The sequence below is a fragment of the Chrysemys picta genome, chromosome 3 (genome assembly GCF_011386835.1).
Source record: "Chrysemys picta bellii isolate R12L10 chromosome 3, ASM1138683v2, whole genome shotgun sequence".
Lineage (NCBI taxonomy): Eukaryota > Metazoa > Chordata > Testudines > Emydidae > Chrysemys > Chrysemys picta.
Genome location: NC_088793.1, coordinates 37,578,109 through 37,596,645, shown reverse-complemented (window position 1 = coordinate 37,596,645; position 18,537 = coordinate 37,578,109). Strand labels below are relative to the sequence as shown.

Genomic DNA, 18,537 nt, shown 5'->3' with positions numbered 1-18,537 from the left:
GCAAAGTCAAAAGGCCGTCTAAGAAACTAAAGCAATAAAGCAGATATGTGTGAAGGATGCTGAACTGCATTGTTGTTAATGCTGAATGTTCACAGTTGCAAACAAATTATGTGGGCATAGTTAACAGTTAATATAAAAGAGATTGTTAATCATTTTGGATGTTCTCTGTTTAATGTTTCATTTAGTCAGAGAAACACAGTGCAAGTCAACCTTCATGCAAACATTCAGCAAAATCACAAAAAAGTCCCAAACCAGCAGATGGAAAAGCACCCTCAGTTTTTTATGCCAAAGAAAGCAAAGAAGTCAAGAAGGCAAGACCTGAAAGGACTACACCCCTGGGATCTGATAAGGGTAATATGAAATGCTGTTTCTGTTGTGTAAGGCAACAGTTATGTTTTAAGAATTTTGTTTTGATGAACTATTTCCATTTTTTTGTTTTTTAAAGTCTATGGAATGGTTGCTGAAATGTTTCTATTAAATACTGTATAATGTATGAGGAGCAGAGAAGTGAAAAAATTTATTGCTCCTTTGGAAGTAGTACAGAGAAAACACACAAACCAACATTTAAAAATATAGGTGCATATAGACAGTCTTCTTAATCCATTATTTCCTCGCAATGTCCAAGTCATTTGGTCAGCCATTTTAGAAAGGATTACGATTAACATAACAGTATCAAAATCTATCAATTTATAATATTTATATCACTTATTTCTTGTATAAAATCATACTTTAGGAAAAAACCTAGCAGTTGTACTGTATACATACTATGTATATTTGTGTGTATATTTCTAAACATTTCTTAGGCTAGGTCTACGCTACCAGCCTGAATCGGCGGGTAGAAATCAACCTCTCGGGGATCGATTTATCGCATCCCGTTGGGACGCAACAATCGATCCCCGAATCGACGCTCTTACTCCACCAGCGGAGGTGGGAGTAAGCGCCGTCGACGGGAAGCCGCAGAGGTAGATTTTGCTGCTGTCCCTACAGCGGGGTAAGTCGGCTGCCATACGTCAAATTCAGCTACGCTATTCGCGTAGCTGAATTTGCGTATCTTAAATCGACCTCCCCCTGTAGTGAAGACCTGCCCTGAGATTGTAAGCTTATTAGACTTGGGTGTCAGGACCGCAGCTATTGGGGTGCAGGGTTAAGGCTAAGGCCCGGGTTGGAGGGGACTTGAGAACATGGTCTGAGGTCAGTCTAGAGGGTTAAGGCCAGAAGCAGCAGTCCGTACCAGTGTCATGTCATAGGATCAGGTCGTAGTTGAGGTCAATGAGCTGCACCGGGTTGAAGTCAAATGAGCCAGCCGAAGTAGGGTTAGTGGAACCAAGGCAGAGGGAGGCATTAGAAGTGGAGCAGGGGATCAGGAACTGAGGTGCCAGGAGCAGAGCAGGGGTCCAGCAGCGAGGCCAGGTGTCAAGAGCAGGGCTAGGGTCAGAAACCAGGAGCAAGGTAAGGTATCAGGAGTGTGCAGCACAATCTGTTTGCAGCAGCAAGCCAGGGACCCAAATAGTTGTGCAGACAGCCTCCAGATGTTTATCCTAGACCTTAAATAGCATTCTTGTGCCAATCAGGGAACACAGTAGGCTTTGCCACTCAGGACTTCTATAGATGGGACATCCTGTATGCTTGAACCTGTAGGGCTCATAATCTGCTGTTCCATGCTTCACTGGATCTGTTGGGTAGCAGTGTGGATGGAACCAGCAGACCTGGGTTCCAGAGCCCCAGCTCCTCACATGGGGATTGTGTCCAACTGGCTACCTCTGTTTATATGCAAGTTTCTTCTAAACATCTTAGGTTGTAAGCTCATTAGACTGGGGGTTGTCTCTACCTGCCTACTTATATTTGTACAAAACCTAGCACAGTAGGGCTAATCAGGGCCTCTGTATGCTTTAATATTAAATTATGCAAATTGCTGATCTTCATTCTGCCTCAAATTTCTGAATGTGCATTCTTGCTTTTTATTAAGAAATAAAACATAATAAATATAAATTAACAAAGAGAAGACAAGAAGAAATTATGTTTTGGCTATTTGATTGCCCTTTATTCTGCTAGGACATGAAGACTGATAATTCAACATTTTTAGTCTGTTTCTGTAATAGTTTTAGTTTACTAGACATTGATATTTGCACTGCTATATAACCCTTTCTTGGCCAAGTGTTCTGCACAACACTTCCTAGTAAGTCCTTTCAGGCAAAAATAAAATATTTCAACAGGAATACATTTTTTTTCTTTGAAACTGATTAGGTTGTGCAACTTTTGGAAATAAAGCCAATAAGATGAATGCTTTTTCTTATTATAGAATTGATTCTTTCCTTACTAAGAAAAATAATGAATTTTAATAATCCTAAGCGTGAATTTGATGAACAAGGAACTGTGACATGTTCATGGAGGTACACAAAGAGTATTTTTTTTTTCATTACTTTCCAGCACCAAGTATTTTTAAAGCTGGTAAAACCCGAGGAGAAGTTCAGGGGGCAGCAGAGGTACAAGAAGACAAAAATCTGAAAGTGGAGATGCCTATCGATCAGGTAAATTCAGGGCAAACTTATTGCCCTCTAATAAATTTATTGGTATAAAATATTCTTGGTCCTTTAAAACAGGAAGAAATAATTTAATTAGCATATCCCCTCTCGCCCTCTGTCTGTCTTTGACAGGAATAAGGTAGAAATAGATTTCCTGGAGTCTCTGGGCAAAAGCAGCTCTTTGTTTAAGTTACTGTAACTATTATATTAGAAAAATTAGTGAGACCTGACTAAGCTATTAGTCTGTAAAAATCCCATGGTTGAAATAAAGATAGAAGAAGTGAAACAATTTGTTGTATGATCTTCCTCTTTCTTTACAGCTTGCTGAATTATACATATCAAAGCATATGTCTTCTCTATCAGTCTTAATGAAAAAAATCAGCAAGCTTTAAATAAGGCCTTGTCTACTTGGGGTCTTAATTTGCACTGATTTTTCTTGCACATTGATTGGTGCATATTAGACAGTCTGCAATAATTGTGCATCCACTGTAAAATATTTTCTGCTTCAGTACGGATCTGTGTGTATACATGGCATGGACTTCGGGCAGAGTAGGTGAGCAACATTCTGTGCAAGTATCCCAGAGTGCTTTGCTTTGCTGCTGTTCTGTATGCATTCTTTGTGGGGGACGGATAGCTCAGTGGTTTGAGCATTGGCCTGCTAAACCCAGGGTTGTGAGTTCAATCCTTGAGGGGGCCATTTAGGGATCAGGGGGGAACCCCCCCACCACAACAACAAAGAAGTCAGGGACAGTACTTGGTCTTGCTAGTGAAGGCAAGGGACTGGACTCAATGACCTTTTAAGGTTCCTTCCAGTTCTATGAGATAGGTATATCTCCATATATTATACTATTCTGTGACTTCTCTTGCTCTGAGTTGTGGGATATTGTAGCACGGCATGCACTCACCGCCGCAGCACCTCCTGCTGGTCATCCAGGAATTAGCCCATCCCAGCCTCCGAGCGCCTCCTGCTAGCGTCTCCCTACTGGTACCTGCTTCCTGGTCAATCTCCACCACTTATAGTACTTCTGACCCCACATCCCTCATCGGCCTGCAGTGCCCCTTCTCCTGGGTATTGCCCGCGACAGTACCCCCCACACTCAGGGCTCCTCCCTTCCCCAGGGAACCCCAACTCCTTAAGCCCACCTTGCCTCAGTGACCCACTCCCAGTCTTTATCTAGCCCCTTCCCTCACGGGCAAACTGCAGTCTGAAGTGGCCACTCATCATCAGCCAGGGGGTTGGACCTGCTGCCTCTTCCTTCCCTGGCTGCTCCCCACAGCTCCAGTACCTCCTCAGGCGTAGGAAGCAAAGCCTCAGCCTGGGAGTTCGCCAGGCTGGAGCGCCGCCTGTTCCTCCCACCACTACTCTGTCCAAGGTACCCCCTTCTGCTTGCAGGCAACCAGTCTTTCCCTCTCCAAGGCTGGAGAGAGACAGACTACCTTCTGGCCCTGCAGCCCTTTGATGGGGCCCACCTGGCCCTGATTGGCTACTTCCCAGCCTTTTCTGATTGGCTCTAAGCCCCAGCCCTTTCCAAGGGCTGGCTTTTAACCCTTTCTGAACCAGAATGGGATGACTGCCCCGCTTATAGATACATAGCAGAAGTTAGCTGGGAGTGAGTGGAATTGTGGGACTTGGGGATAAGCTCAGCAGTGCCCGTGATTCCTCTCCTGCCATCTCATTCATTTCTTGTGGGCAAGCCTGTTCCATTTTCAAAACATCCGGCATTTTGTCTGCTATCCTGGAATAGTGCTCCAAGTTGTGATGCTGCCAACTGCCAACACACAGAGACTGGTGGACATTTATTTGAGATCTCATCGCCAGGTGACTGTGGCTTTGGATGTTATATGCTGAGCACTTTTGGCAGCTGCAACAGCGGCTGTACCAGCAGCAGTGGAAGGAATCATAGAATCATAGAATCATAGAATATCAGAGTTGGAAGGGACCTCAAGAGGTCATCTAGTCCAACCCCCTGCTCAAAGCAGGACCAATTCCCAGCTAAATCATCCCAGCCAGGGCTTTGTCAAGCCGGGCCTTAAAAACCTCCAAGGAAGGAGACTCCACCACCTCCCTAGGTAACGCATTCCAGTGTTTCACCACCCTCCTAGTGAAATAGTTTTTCCTGATATCCAACCTGGACCTCCCCCACCGCAACTTGAGACCATTGCTCCTTGTTCTGTCATCTGCCACCACTGAGAACAGCCGAGCTCCATCCTCTTTGGAACCCCCCTTCAGGTAGTTGAAGGCTGCTATCAAATCCCCCCTCATTCTTCTCTTCTGGAGACTAAACAATCCCAGTTCTCTCAGCCTCTCCTCATAAGTCATGTGCTCCAGACCCCTAATCATTTTTGTTGCCCTCCGCTGGACTCTTTCCAATTTTTCCACATCCTTCTTGTAGTGTGGGGCCCAAAACTGGACACAGTATTCCAGATGAGGCCTCACCAATGTCGAATAAAGGGGAACGATCATGTTCCTCGATCTGCTGGCAATGCCCCTACTTATACAGCCCAAAATGCCGTTAGCCTTCTTGGCAACAAGAGCACACTGTTGACTCATATCTAGCTTCTCGTCCACTGTGACCCCTAGGTCCTTTTCAGCAGAACTGCTACCTAGCCATTCGGTCCCTAGTCTGTAGCAGTGCATGGGATTCTTCCGTCCTAAGTGCAGGACTCTGCACTTGTCCTTGTTGAACCTCATCAGGTTTTTTTCTGCCCAATCCTCTAATTTGTCTAGGTCCCTCTGTATCCGATCCCTACCCTCTAGTGTATCTACCACGCCTCCTAGTTTAGTGTCATCTGCAAACTTGCTGAGAGTGCAGTCCACACCATCCTCCAGATCATTAATAAAGATATTAAACAAAACCGGCCCCAGGACCGACCCTTGGGGCACTCCACTTGAAACCGGCTGCCAACTAGACATGGAGCCATTGATCACTACCCGTTGAGCCCGACGATCTAGCCAGCTTTCTATCCACCTTACAGTCCATTCATCCAGCCCATACTTCTTTAATTTGATGACAAGAATACTGTGGGAGACAGTATCAAAAGCTTTGCTAAAGTCAAGAAATAACACATCCACTGCTTTCCCCTCATCCACAGAGCCAGTTATCTCATCATAGAAGGCAATTAGGTTAGTCAGGCACGACTTCCCCTTCGTGAATCCATGCTGACTGTTCCTGATCACTTTCCTTTCCTCTAAATGTTTCATAATTGATTCCTTGAGGACCTGCTCCATAATTTTTCCAGGGACTGAGGTGAGGCTGACTGGCCTGTAGTTCCCCGGATCCTCCTTCTTCCCTTTTTTAAAGATGGGCACTACATTAGCCTTTTTCCAGTCATCTGGGACCTCCCCCGATCGCCATGAGTTTTCAAAAATAATGGCTAATGGCTCTGCAATCTCACCCGCCAACTCCTTTAGCACCCTCGGATGCAGCGCATCCGGCCCCATGGACTTGTGCACGTCCAGTTTTTCTAAATAGTCCCGAACCACTTCTTTCTCCACAGAGGGCTGGTCACCTTCTCCCCATGCTGTACTGCCCAGTGCAGCAATCTGGGAGCTGACCTTGTGCGTGAAGACAGAGGCAAAAAAATCATTGAGTACATTAGCTTTTTCCACATCCTCGGTCACTAGGTTGCCTCCCTCATTCAGTAAGGGGCCCACACTTTCCTTGATTTTCTTCTTGTTGCTAACATACCTGAAGAAACCCTTCTTGTTACTCTTAACATCTCTTGCTAACTGCAACTCCAAGTGTGATTTGGCCTTCCTGATTTCACTCCTGCACGCCTGAGCAATATTTTTATACTCCTCCCTGGTCATTTGTCCAATCTTCCACTTCTTATAAGCCTCTTTTTTGCGTTTAAGATCAGCAAGGATTTCACTGTTTAGCCAAGCTGGTCGCCTGCCATATTTACTATTCTTTCTACACATCGGGATGGTTTGTTCCTGCAACCTCAATAAGGATTCTTTAAAATACAGCCAGCTCTCCTGGACCCCTTTGCCCTTCATGTTATTCTCCCAAGGGATCCTGCCCATCTGTTCCCTGAGGGAGTCAAAGTCTGCTTTTCTGAAGTCCAGGGTCCATATTCTGCTGCTCTCCTTCCTTCCTTGTGTCAGGATCCTGAACTCGACCATCTCATGGTCACTGCCTCCCAGGTTCCCATCCACTTTTGCTTCCCCTACTAGTTCTTCCCTGTTTGTGAGCAGCAGGTCAAGAAAAGCTTTGCCCCTAGTTGGTTCCTCCAGCACTTGCACCAGGAAATTGTCCCCTACGCTTTCCAAAAATTTCCTGGATTGCCTGTGCACCGCTGTATTGCTCTCCCAGCAGATATCAGGGTGATTAAAGTCTCCCATGAGAACCAGGGCCTGCGATCTAGCAACTTCTGCTAGTTGCCAGAAGAAAGCCTCGTCCACCTCATCCCCCTGGTCTGGTGGTCTATAGCAGACTCCAACCACGACATCACCCTTGTTGCTCCCACTTCTCAACTTTATCCAGAGACTCTCAGGTTTTTCTGCAGTATCATACCGGAGCTCTGAGCAGTCATACTCCTCTCTTACATACAACGCAACTCCCCCACCTTTTCTGCCCTGCCTGTCCTTCCTGAACAGTTTATATCCATCCATGACAGTACTCCAGTCATGTGAGTTATCCCACCAAGTCTCTGTTATTCCAATCACATCATAGTTCCCTGACTGTGCCAGGACTTCCAGTTCTCCCTGCTTGTTTCCCAGGCTTCTTGCATTTGTGTATAGGCACTTAAGATAACTCAATGATCTTCCCTCTTTCTCAGCATGAGACAGGAGTCCTCCCCTCTTGCGCTCTCCTGCTTGTGCTTCCTCCCAGGATCCCATTTCCCCACTTACCTCAGGGCTTTGGTCTCCTTCCCCCGGTGAACCTAGTTTAAAGCCCTCCTCACTAGGTTAGCCAGCCTGCTGGCGAAGATGCTCTTCCCTCTCTTCGTTAGGTGGAGCCCGTCTCTGCCTAGCACTCCTTCTTGGAACACCATCCCATGGTCGAAGAATCCAAAGCCTTCTCTCCGACACCACCTGCGTAGCCATTCGTTGACTTCCACGATTCGACGGTCTCTACCCCGGCCTTTTCCTTGCACAGGGAGGATGGACGAGAACACCACTTGCGCCTCAAACTCCTTTATCCTTCTTCCCAGAGCCACGTAGTCTGCAGTGATCCGCTCAAGGTCATTCTTGGCAGTATCATTGGTGCCCACGTGGAGAAGCAGGAAGGGGTAGCGATCCGAGGGCTTGATGAGTCTCGGCAGTCTCTCCGTCACATCGTGTATCCTAGCTCCTGGCAAGCAGCAGACCTCTCGGTTTTCCCGGTCAGGGCGGCAGATAGATGACTCAGTCCCCCTGAGGAGGGAGTCCCCGACCACCACCACCCTCCTCCTCCTCTTGGGAGTGGTGGTCGTGGAACCCCCATCCCTAGGACAGTGCATCTTTTGCCTTCCAATCGGTGAGGTCTCCTTCTGCTCCCTTCCCTCAGATGGGCCATCTAGTCCACTCTCCGCATTAGCACCTGTAGAGAGAACATGGAAACGATTGCTCACCTGTATCTCCATTGCTGGTGCATGGACGCTCCTCTTTCTTCTTCTGGAGGTCACATGCTGCCAAACCTCCTCACAATCCTTCTGTCCCTGCTGCCCCTGCTCTGAATCTTCAGAACATTGTGGCCGTAGAAGCATCTCCTGACGTCTGTCCAGGAAATCTTCATTTTCCCTTATGCAACGCAGAGTCGATACTTGTTTCTCCAGCCCTCGAACCTTCTCCTCCAATATGGAGACCAGCTTGCACTTTGCACAGACAAAGTCACTTCTGTCCTGCGGAAGAAAGACAAACATGGCACAACCTGTGCAGGTAACAACAGCTGATCGCTCACCTTCCATATCACCGTCCTCTTAGGAGCTTCCTCAACTGTTGCAGGAACTACTCGGAGAAACCTGCAGATGAAAGCCTCAGTGAGCTCTCCCCACGCGAACTCCCAGGCAAACTCCTGCTGTTAGCCTCTGCTGTTCGCCGCTTTGTTTTTTTAAAACAAAAATAAGGAAGAGGAGGATGACACAGAGCAGCTGCTTTGGATGAACTTTTTTTGGAGCAGCTATACTCAATGCAATGCTGTTTCTGGGCTTGAGAAACAAGTGCTGACTTGTGGGAAAGGATTGTTTTGGAGACCTGGGGGTGATCAGCCGTGGTGGCAGAATCTGAGGATGACAAAGGGCACTGTAATGGGGTGCACTTCGTCCCTGTTTGCAGATACCCCAGGAACCTCTGAGACTCTCCCCATTGAGTGGCAACCTCAATTGATTTATTTACATTTCCAGCACCAATATGGTAATGCAATACAATGCAGCAATATTATAAACAGTGCTTCTCTACGTTTAACCCTTTTCCACCAGGCCAGAGGTCTCCCTTCCTTGAGATCTCTGAACACACTGGAGTCAGCTAGCCCAGGTCCTCTCCTGACACCTTCTTGTGTCTTTCTTATACCCCTCAGCTGATGGGCTAATTGGTTCATCAGCCGCCTAGCCTGATCGGCTAATTAGCTTGCATATCTCCAATCAGCCTTCTCCAAGGGAACTGATTAGTGCCAAAGTTCAATGTAAGCCCAGAGTTAGCAGAAGTTGAGTTAACAGACCATGGGCTTATTAACCTAGGGTTTGAGCATCTACACTCATTTATAACCCTAGATTAGGAATTGGGAAACTACACTGCATTATGTGGGCCCAAGTCCCAACCCCCCATATCCGAGACTTCCTAGCGCCCTCCAAAAATGTGACCACTTCAGTCCTTTGTTTGTGGTGCAGTGAGGGAAAACTTGACTATCCACCAAACTTAACTGTCCAGAGGACAATGAAAGTTGTCCGGTGGAATTGTGGAATACTTTTGGTGGGGTCCCAGAGCATGAATCCAGTGGGTCTGTGTTTACACTGCAAAGCAATAGGGCTTGAACCCTGGGTCCTGGCTTGAGCCCTATCTCCCAGCTTGACTCAGGCTCAGACCTTTCACATCTGTAGGGTCCTGGGACCCTAGGTCTGAGCCCTGGGTTAGTGCAGTTTATGTGTAGATAAAGAGGAGTTAGGCTTGACCCTGAGTTTGAAACCAGGGCTTATATTGCAGTGTAGACATACCCTAAGTGATTAGAGTGCTGGCTCACCTGTTAGTGTCCAGCATTCTGCCACAGGCACTTTCCTGAATCTGCGCTGGGCTCATCCCTGAGCTGCAGCTGTGACACTTTGTCATGAATACTCCCAAAACCATTCAGAAGCATCTGGCCATCATCACCTGGAAGCTTGCCACCCCAGACGGCTACTGGTCAGTAGTAAACCAAGTAGTCAGAATTACAATTTTCAAAGTTCCTGTCCTGTTTCTCCTTAACAGACCAAATATCACTCAGTACAGCTCTCCTTTGGGCAGCAGGACTGGGCTTACTCGAGAAAATTTATATGTGCACCAAGCTATGGTGGTATTCAGCACAGGAATAGAAATGTAACTTGTTCTTTAAAAAAAGAAACATTTCACTCTGTAAACTCTGGCACTTCGAGGGTTATTAAGAACATAAGAATAGCCATATTGGGTCAAACCAATTGTCCTTCTAGCCTGGTATGCTGTCTTTCAACAGTGGCCAGTGCCAGATGCTTCAGAGGGAATGAATAGAACAGGGCAATTATCAAGTGATTCATACCCTGTCATCCAGTCCCAGCTTCTGTCAGTTGGAGGTTTACGGACACCCAGAGCATTGGGTTGCATCCGCGACCATTAATGGACCTATTCTCCATGAACTTTTCTAATTCTTTTTTGAACCCAGTTATACTTGTGGCCTTCACAACATAACCCTGGCAACTAGCTGAACAGATTGACTGTGCATTGTGTGAAAGTACTTCCTTATTTTTGTTTTAAGCCTGCTGCCATTGGTGACCCCTGGTTTTGGGGATTTATATAGTGGCATTATGATATTTTTTGTCTTATTACCTGTCCCTTTCCTAATAGTTCTCAGCATTCTGTTAGCTTTTTTTGCCTGCTGCTGCATATTGAGCAGATGTGTTCAGGGAAATATTCACAATGACTCCAAGATCTTCCTTTAGTGGTAAAAATTTAGACCCATCATCTGGTATGAATAGTTTGGACTACATTTTCCAATCTGCATTACTTTGCACTTATTAACACTGAATTTCATCTGCCATTTTGTTTCCCAGTCACCCATGTTTCTGAGATCCCTTTGTGACTCTTTACAGTCAGCTTTGACATTAACTATCTTGAGTAATAACTTTGCCACCTCACTTTTTATTCATTTTTCCAGATCATTATTGAAAATGTTGAACAGCACTGGTCCCAGTATAGATACCTGGGGGACCCTTCGATTTACCTCTCTCCACAGTGAAAACTGATCATTTATTCCTACCCTCTGTTTCCTATCTTTTAACAAGTTACTGATACATGAGGGGACCTTCCCTCTTAGCCGATGAGTGCTTTCTTTTCTTAATAGCCTTTGGTGTGGGACCTTGTTAAAGGCTTTCTGAAAATCCAAGTACCCTATATCAACTGGATAGACTTGTCCACATGCTTGTTGACACCCTCAAAGAATTGTAATAGAATTGGTGAGGCATGATTTCCCTTTACAAAAGCCATTTTGACTCTTACCTAACATACCATGTTCATCTATGTGTCTGATAATGCCTGGTTAGCCTTACTGGCCTGCAATTGCCAAGATCACCTCTGGAGCTGTTTTAAAAAATCAGCGTTATATTAGGTATCTACTAATCCTCTGGTACAGAGGCTGATTGAAGCAATAGGTTACATACCACAGTTAATAGTTCTGCAGTTTCGTATTTGAGTTCCTTCAGAACACTTGGGTGAATATCATCTGGTCTTGTTGACTCCTTATTGTTTAATGTACCAGTTTGTACCAACACATCCCTCTAACACCGCAGTCTAGGACAGCTCCTCAGATTTGTCACCCAAAAAGAATGGCTCACATCCTCTGTAGTGAAGACTGATACAAAAAATTCATTTAGCTTCTCTTCAATGACCTTGTCTTCCTTGAGTGCTCCTTTAGAACTTCGATTGTCCAGTGGCCCCACTGATTGTTTGGCAGGTTTCCTGCTTCTGATGTGCTTCAAAAAAATATTAGTTTTTTATTAGTTATTTCAAATAAGGTAATATTTTAACTTCTGTGTCTCCAGGCGACTGTGTATAATCAGGGAGCATTAATAAAATGCATGTGCAGCCCATCAATTATGTTTATGCTTTATCCAGGCCGAGAGCCTCTGGAGTGGAGATTCCAAATTCATTCAAAGTTGGTCTAAGTTCCTGGATAACATAAGAGTAGATTTCCTTGTGAGGGCCTCCCTTGTCCTTTACAACTTCTAGGATGCGGACTGCAATAGCAAAGTCATTTAACCATCTGCATGCTCTCAAAAATTATTAGTTTTTAGCTGCTCTTCAGATTCTTTTTGGCCTGCTTATACTTTTGCACTTGACTTGCCAGAGTTTATGCTCCTTTCTATTTCCTTCAGTAGGATTTAACTTCTAACTTTTAAAGGATGCCTTTTTTTTTGCCTCTAACCACTTCTTTTACTTTGTTTAACCATAGTGGTACTTTTTTGGTCTTTGTTTTATAAGTTGGGGTATACATTTAATTTGAGCCTCTACTATGGTGTTTTTAATAACATGCAGCTTGCAGTCATTTCACTTTTGTGACTGTATCTGTTAATTTCCATTTAACTAGCACAGTCAACTTGTGAAACTCCTTACCTGAGGAGATTGTGAAGGCTAGGACTATAACAGCGTTTAAAAGAGAACTGGATAAATTCATGGAGGTTAAGTCCATTAATGGCTATTAGCCACGATGGGTAAGAAATGGTGTCCTTAGACTCTGTTTGTCAGAGGGTGGAGATGGATGGCAGGAGAGAGATCACTTGATCATTACCTGTTAGGTTCACTCCCTCTGGGGCACCTGGCATTGGCCACTGTCAGTAGACAGGATACTGGGCTAGATGGACCTTTGGTCTGACCCAGTACGGCCGTTCTTATGTCCTTAACTAGCATCCTCATTTTTGTGGGGGTCCCCTTTCTGAAGTTAAATGCTAATGTGTTGGGCTTCTTTGATATCCCCCTCCCATAAGGATGTTACATTTAATTACATTATAGTCACTATTACTACCACTATTACAGAGCAGTTCAGCTATAGTCATCTCTTGGCATTTAGGACTAAATGAACAATTGCCTCTCCCCTTGTGGGTTCCAGGACTAGCTGTTCCAAGAAGCAATCATTAGTGCTATCTAGAAATTTTATCTTTGCCTCCGGTCCTGAGGTGACATATACCCAGTCGTTATGGGGATAGTTGAAATCCCCCATTATTATTGAGTTTTCGGTTTTTGTAGCCTCTCTAATTTCCCTGAGCATTTCACAATCACCATCAGGTCAGTAGTGTATTCCTACTGCTATGCTCTTATTATTGAAGCATGGAATTTCTATCCATAGAGATTCTATGGTACTGTTTGGTTTAAGATTTTACTATAGTTAACTTCAGGCTTCTTTCACATATAGTGCCACTCCCCAACCAGCACAACCTACTCTGTCATTCCTGTATATTTTGTACCCTGGTATTATCGTATCCCATTGGTTATGATTGTTCCACAAAGTTTCTGTGATGCCTATTTTATCAATATCCTCATTTAATACCAGACATCAAGTTCACCCATCTTAGTATTTAGACTTCTAGCATTTGTATACAAGCACTTATAAAATTTATCAATATTTAGTTGTCTGCATTTGTGTGATGTATTGAATGGGACTCTTTTTCTTTTGACTGTTTCTCTTCAGTTCCTATCTGTACTTTATCAACCTCTGTCCTCTCATCTGTACGAGACTATAGATTATCCCCTTTAATAAATCCTCCCCTCAGTGATGTCTCTGTCCGAACCATGTACTCCTCTGAACCAGTCGGCTTTCTCCCAGCCCTTAGTTTAAAACCTCTTCTAAGACCATTGTAATTTTACATTCCAGCAATCTAGTTCCATCCATGCGCTGAGACCCTGCAGTTCTGCCTGTCTAGCTGGCCCTGTGTGTGGAACTGGAAGCATTTCAGAGAATGTTATCATGGAAGTCCTGGATTTTAATCTCTTACCTAGCAGCCTAAATTTGGTCTCCAAGTCCTCTCTCTCATCTTTCCCTATGTCACTGGTACATAGCTGTACCATGACAACCATCTCCTCCCCAGCACTGGATGTAAGTTTATCTAGATGTTTCGAGAGGTCTGCAGCCTTCACACTTGGCAGGCAATTCACAATGTGGTTCTCCTGGTTATCACAAATCCAACTATCTATATTTTTAATCGAATCCCCCATTACTATTACCTGGCTCTTTGTAATAACTGAGGTCTCCTCCACTGGGAGGGGATGAGAGGATGACATCATCTGTAGGAGAGTCCCAATTATGGGATTGTTTCCCTCCATTCCAGCTTGATGTTCTCCTTCCCCCGACTTTCATCCTCCTCCACAGCACAGAAGCTGTCTGAGCGGGGGTAGGACTGTTCTATTGTGTCCCTGAAAGTCTCGTCTATGTATCTCTCTGTCTCTCTTAGCTCCTCCAGTTCATCTGATCTCAAGAGTGCACTGAATGGACACCTACACCACCTGCCCACAAGGCAGGTAATCGCTCATGCTGCATTCAATGCAATAAAAGACATTCCAGAATGCATCATTCTGTTCTGTCTTTGCTGTGGTATCGACAATGTTTTCAGTAAATCAAAAAGTTTTATGATCTGATAGATAAGGGTTGCCTTGATACCATTAAGTTTTTAGAGGAGCATGTATTGAAGGCAGCCACATAAAACTTTTTCCTCTGCTACTTAAATACTGTTCCTTAAATTTTTAAAGCATCAAGGTAAGGAAAAATGCTAAAATCAAGTTCATTCATTCATCTACCAAAAAACTATGGGCTAAGTATTTGCATGTAACTCAGGGATATGAACCATGGATTTAAATTGCAGTATATAAACTATAAAACATGTATTTATAACATTTTAGTCCCTGTGATGATGATAGAAATGAGAGAAAAAGCTGCAGCCTTTGAATTTAAAATAGCCTTGTAAAGGGTCGCAGCTTTTTACTTGCTCCCTTGCACTACCTCCTCCAGTGATTCAAAACATAGCTTCCACTTTATACTCCTGAGCAAGGGTATGCCTTCTAATCCCTGACAGACGCTGGAGCTGGGAGATGATGTATGGATACTTGCTGAAATTCTGTGGCCTCTGGGAGAATACTCTGACTTCCCAGTGTGTATATATTAAATTTTTTTTATCTGGAATCTATTAGATTCCCTGGAGATAAACACTGTCAGGTTTTGTGTCTACTTTCTGCACAGCACATGTAGGAAGGGAGATGTAGCCAGTTTCATTGGCAAAATGAGAGCAGAGTGGGGACTTGGATCTAGCTGAACAGCATATCAAGTGGCAAGATTCTTCTAGTACTTACTTTGTGACACAACTGCACCTACAGATGTACAGACTGACACAGTCAATTGCATATTATTATGCAGGAATGCAGACACTCCCAAACAATATAACAACACAATATTACAAAAACTTACTACTGGACAGTTGCTGAGCACAACTGAGTGTGAATGCATTATTCATTTCAAGTGAACTTCAGCCTTTTTTTGTAGTATGGGTAAGAATCATTCAGTCTTTACTGTACATGTGAAAAACAAGCTTTATTGTCTATAGAGGAAGGGATTAGACCAGTTCCGTGTTTTAAACATCTGGATAACAATACTTGCACAGTACCCCAACAGACTGGTTAAAACACCAGTGTTGCTGATATTTTAAAAATGAAGCAAGGAGAAGTGTTCACCAGTCAGGATCAATAATATAGGCTACTTCATCTCTATTTTGATCTTCTCCAAATACAAATAATGGCTTTTATGTTTCTTTTTTGTATAAACATAAACAAATCTGATTAAAGAAACCATCATCTTTCATTTTCAGGAAGAATGAGAGAGATTGCCTAAGGGCAATGAACTATTACCTCCTGTCAAATCTCTCATTCAGTTCATTTATCAGGTCAAACCACTTGTGACAGTAAAATCTTTGTTTGTATTTTAAATTGAATTTAGAGTTTGTGAAAGGTGCCAGATGGACAGCACAGGGAAGTGAAGTCATCTGTTTATTCATGGAACAGATGCTGCTCAGGATGCAGCAGTGGTCTGCTTCTTACTAGCCCACCAATATGTATGAACTGGTTTGGCGTGATTAGCTCAGGTTAGCTTGCTTCATGACCTGACACTTCTTTGCCTCTCTGTTCATATAAATTCCACTCATATAGAGACTGGTGTGTTTGTCATACTCCTCCTTAAGACATCCCAATGCCAGCTGCTGTTATAAAAGGAGACAGTTTCTTCTGATTTCCCCACAGGGTCCCCTAATTCTAGTAACAACTGGAAGCTAGAAGAGTAATACATTTGGTCCTGCCTGCACTCTAAGCTACATAGCGTTACTTTTGGAGACTGAGAAAAAGACAGCTGTTTGAGGGCATGCTAAGAGCTTAGAAGCTTTCTCTTCTGTTCTGTGACTAGTTTTAATTGGCCTTGGAAAGGAAGTGGGTCACACACTCTTGCATAGAAAATGCTTTATCATCACCGCTCTCTGAATTTCCCTGGATATTTCACCAGACACTTTTTTTTGTAGCTCTGTATACAGGTGCAGAATAAAACCTGACTTTATAGGTTCTATTAACTAGGCTTCCCATATATTAGTGCTCCATTTGGAGCCAAACACTCCATCACCAACCTGGTAAAAAATGGCTTTTGTACAGACCCATTATTTACTTTTAACTATAAGTCCATCTAACTGCTAAGTAGATCAATAAAAAAATTTACCAAAATACTTTTGTTCTCCACTGTGAATACTTAAGCACAAGAACCATGTGCTCATTGATTGAGAGACAAAGATCATACCTGTGTTGTTCGCCTCTATGATAGTAATACTAAAAGAAGTCTGTAGTGACTCATGTTCACAATTTGCACGGGTTTGCGTATACATGTCAGCTGTCTATTCATGATGTTTTATTAACTCTACTAGCCATATAGAGATTGGAAACTGGTCAGCTATTGTAAGAATTTCTTTGCTGCCATCTTTGAACTCGTATAATATTTCAGAAACTGGGCCTGCCTGTTAAACAGCTTCTTCCTGATATTATCACAAGATAGACCTCAACCTGTTATATATGAAAAGATTATCCTGAAAATAAACTGGCTTCATCTGTCTCTTTTGCTAAGAAATTAAATACAACTTTGGAGTCTCTCTAACTGATACTATATTTACAATGCTGAAAGTTTTTGAAGATTTCATTCAAGAGACTGGCAGGGAGTAAGACTGCATTTCTATTATTCTACCATCAGTGGACACTTTGAAATTATACTTTAGGGCAAAAAATATGGATAAGTGGAATTATGAAATCAGAAATATTAAACTCTGTTTCTTCACTGTTTAGCCACACTAAATCATTAGGTTGACCTAACTACAATGCACAGGGTGCAAAATTTTTCACAGGCCTGAGAAATGTAGCTAGGTAGATCCAATTTTTAAGTGAAGACTAGGAATAAGACTAGCAGGAAAAAAAATTCAGCTAAAGAATACAAATATCATTCCCATTGAAATAAAACCAAAAAGTGAAATGTAATCACCAGTCAAGACATTTTGTTGGATAATACAAGGCTTTAGGACTTGTGGTAAAATTTGCAATGGGGATAGTTAACACAGAACCAACCTAGCAAGATGACCTTGTGGAAAGATGGAAACAGAAAGCTTATCTGATTTCCAAATCTTGCTGCAATCTTAAAAGGTGTATCTTGGAAGCCCTACAAGCAGTCTCTCAGAAGAGAGTCTGTTCAGTTTTGCTGAAGATATCCATGCAGAACACCACTGCAGACTTTACTAGAAAAGTCAGACAGGCTTTTGATATTAGAATGCAGTTTGCCCATAATTAAAGGGACACCAAAAATTTAAAAATCAAACTTATTTCTGAAGACGTTTTGTCTACTGTTGATACAAGTAACCCCTAAAATCAGTATAATTGAAAGAGTTCAGGAACAAAATTCCCCACAAAAATTCTCTTTATGTTGTGCATTTCACAGCTCATTGTGTAAAGTTAATTTTCATATCTCCTCTGTATAGCCCATTAGTTGGTCACTTCCCTCTTTTTTGTGTGTGTGAATCTTTTACACAGCAACAGGGAAGAGAAATGTATTTTTAAAAATAAATAGGGCTCTGAAACCACAACTGGCAAAGTACTCAGGTGCCCTTGTAGTACCTGAAACAACTTTCAACACACTTTTTAACTGAGAATTTCAAACTGATTTTGTGCCTCTAGTGTTAAAGTACTTGAGGTCAAATCCTGGTCCACTGAAGAAAACAGGATTTTTGCCACTAACTTCACTGGCACCAGGATTTGGTCCAGTGGTGAAGATGAAAAGCTTTCAGCAATCAGGTTTGGGACTCCTGATGTGTTAGGCTTTGTTTAAACACTTAGGAAACCTTGGTCTGCGGCCTGGTCTATATTTAAAAGTTTTGCCAGCATAGCTATGCCAGTTAGGAGCATAGACACAGTGATAATGACCCAAAGTCCTTTTGCTTATTTTTTCCAGGGAACTGGTATAAATTATACTGGCAAAATAATTAAAATAAAATAGACTGCATCTATACTAGGAGAGGTTGCTGGTATAGCTCTTCTGGTATAGATATACCAGCAAAGCCTATCTAGTGTAGATAAGACCTATGTTTCAAAGAGTTTATAATACAGAGCAGCAAATACCACCACTCCAAACTACTTATTTATATTTTTAAATAATCACATACAGTGAGCATGCATTTCACTATATTTAGTCATAAAGACTTTTAATCAAATTGCATGGCTTTAAATATTAAAATATATTAATTGTAGATCATATTTCTGAAAAAAAGAGTATTTAACAGGGCAGGTTGCCATTATGGAGGCCCTGCTCCAAAAAGA

At 43.1% G+C, this 18,537-nt stretch overlaps 1 protein-coding gene across 5 annotated transcripts in view; it reads left to right on the top strand.

Moving 5' to 3' along the window:
• The window catches only part of DCDC2C (doublecortin domain containing 2C), a 101,607-nt gene that overhangs the window by 49,442 nt on the left and 33,628 nt on the right, over positions 1-18,537 (top strand). For all 5 annotated transcript variants that reach the window (XM_042848736.2, XM_042848738.2, XM_042848739.2 and 2 more), the window contains exons 7-8: positions 186-351; positions 2,428-2,528. In XM_042848736.2, coding sequence (XP_042704670.1) covers positions 186-351; positions 2,428-2,528 — 267 coding nt within the window. The remainder of the gene's footprint in view (positions 1-185; positions 352-2,427; positions 2,529-18,537) is intronic.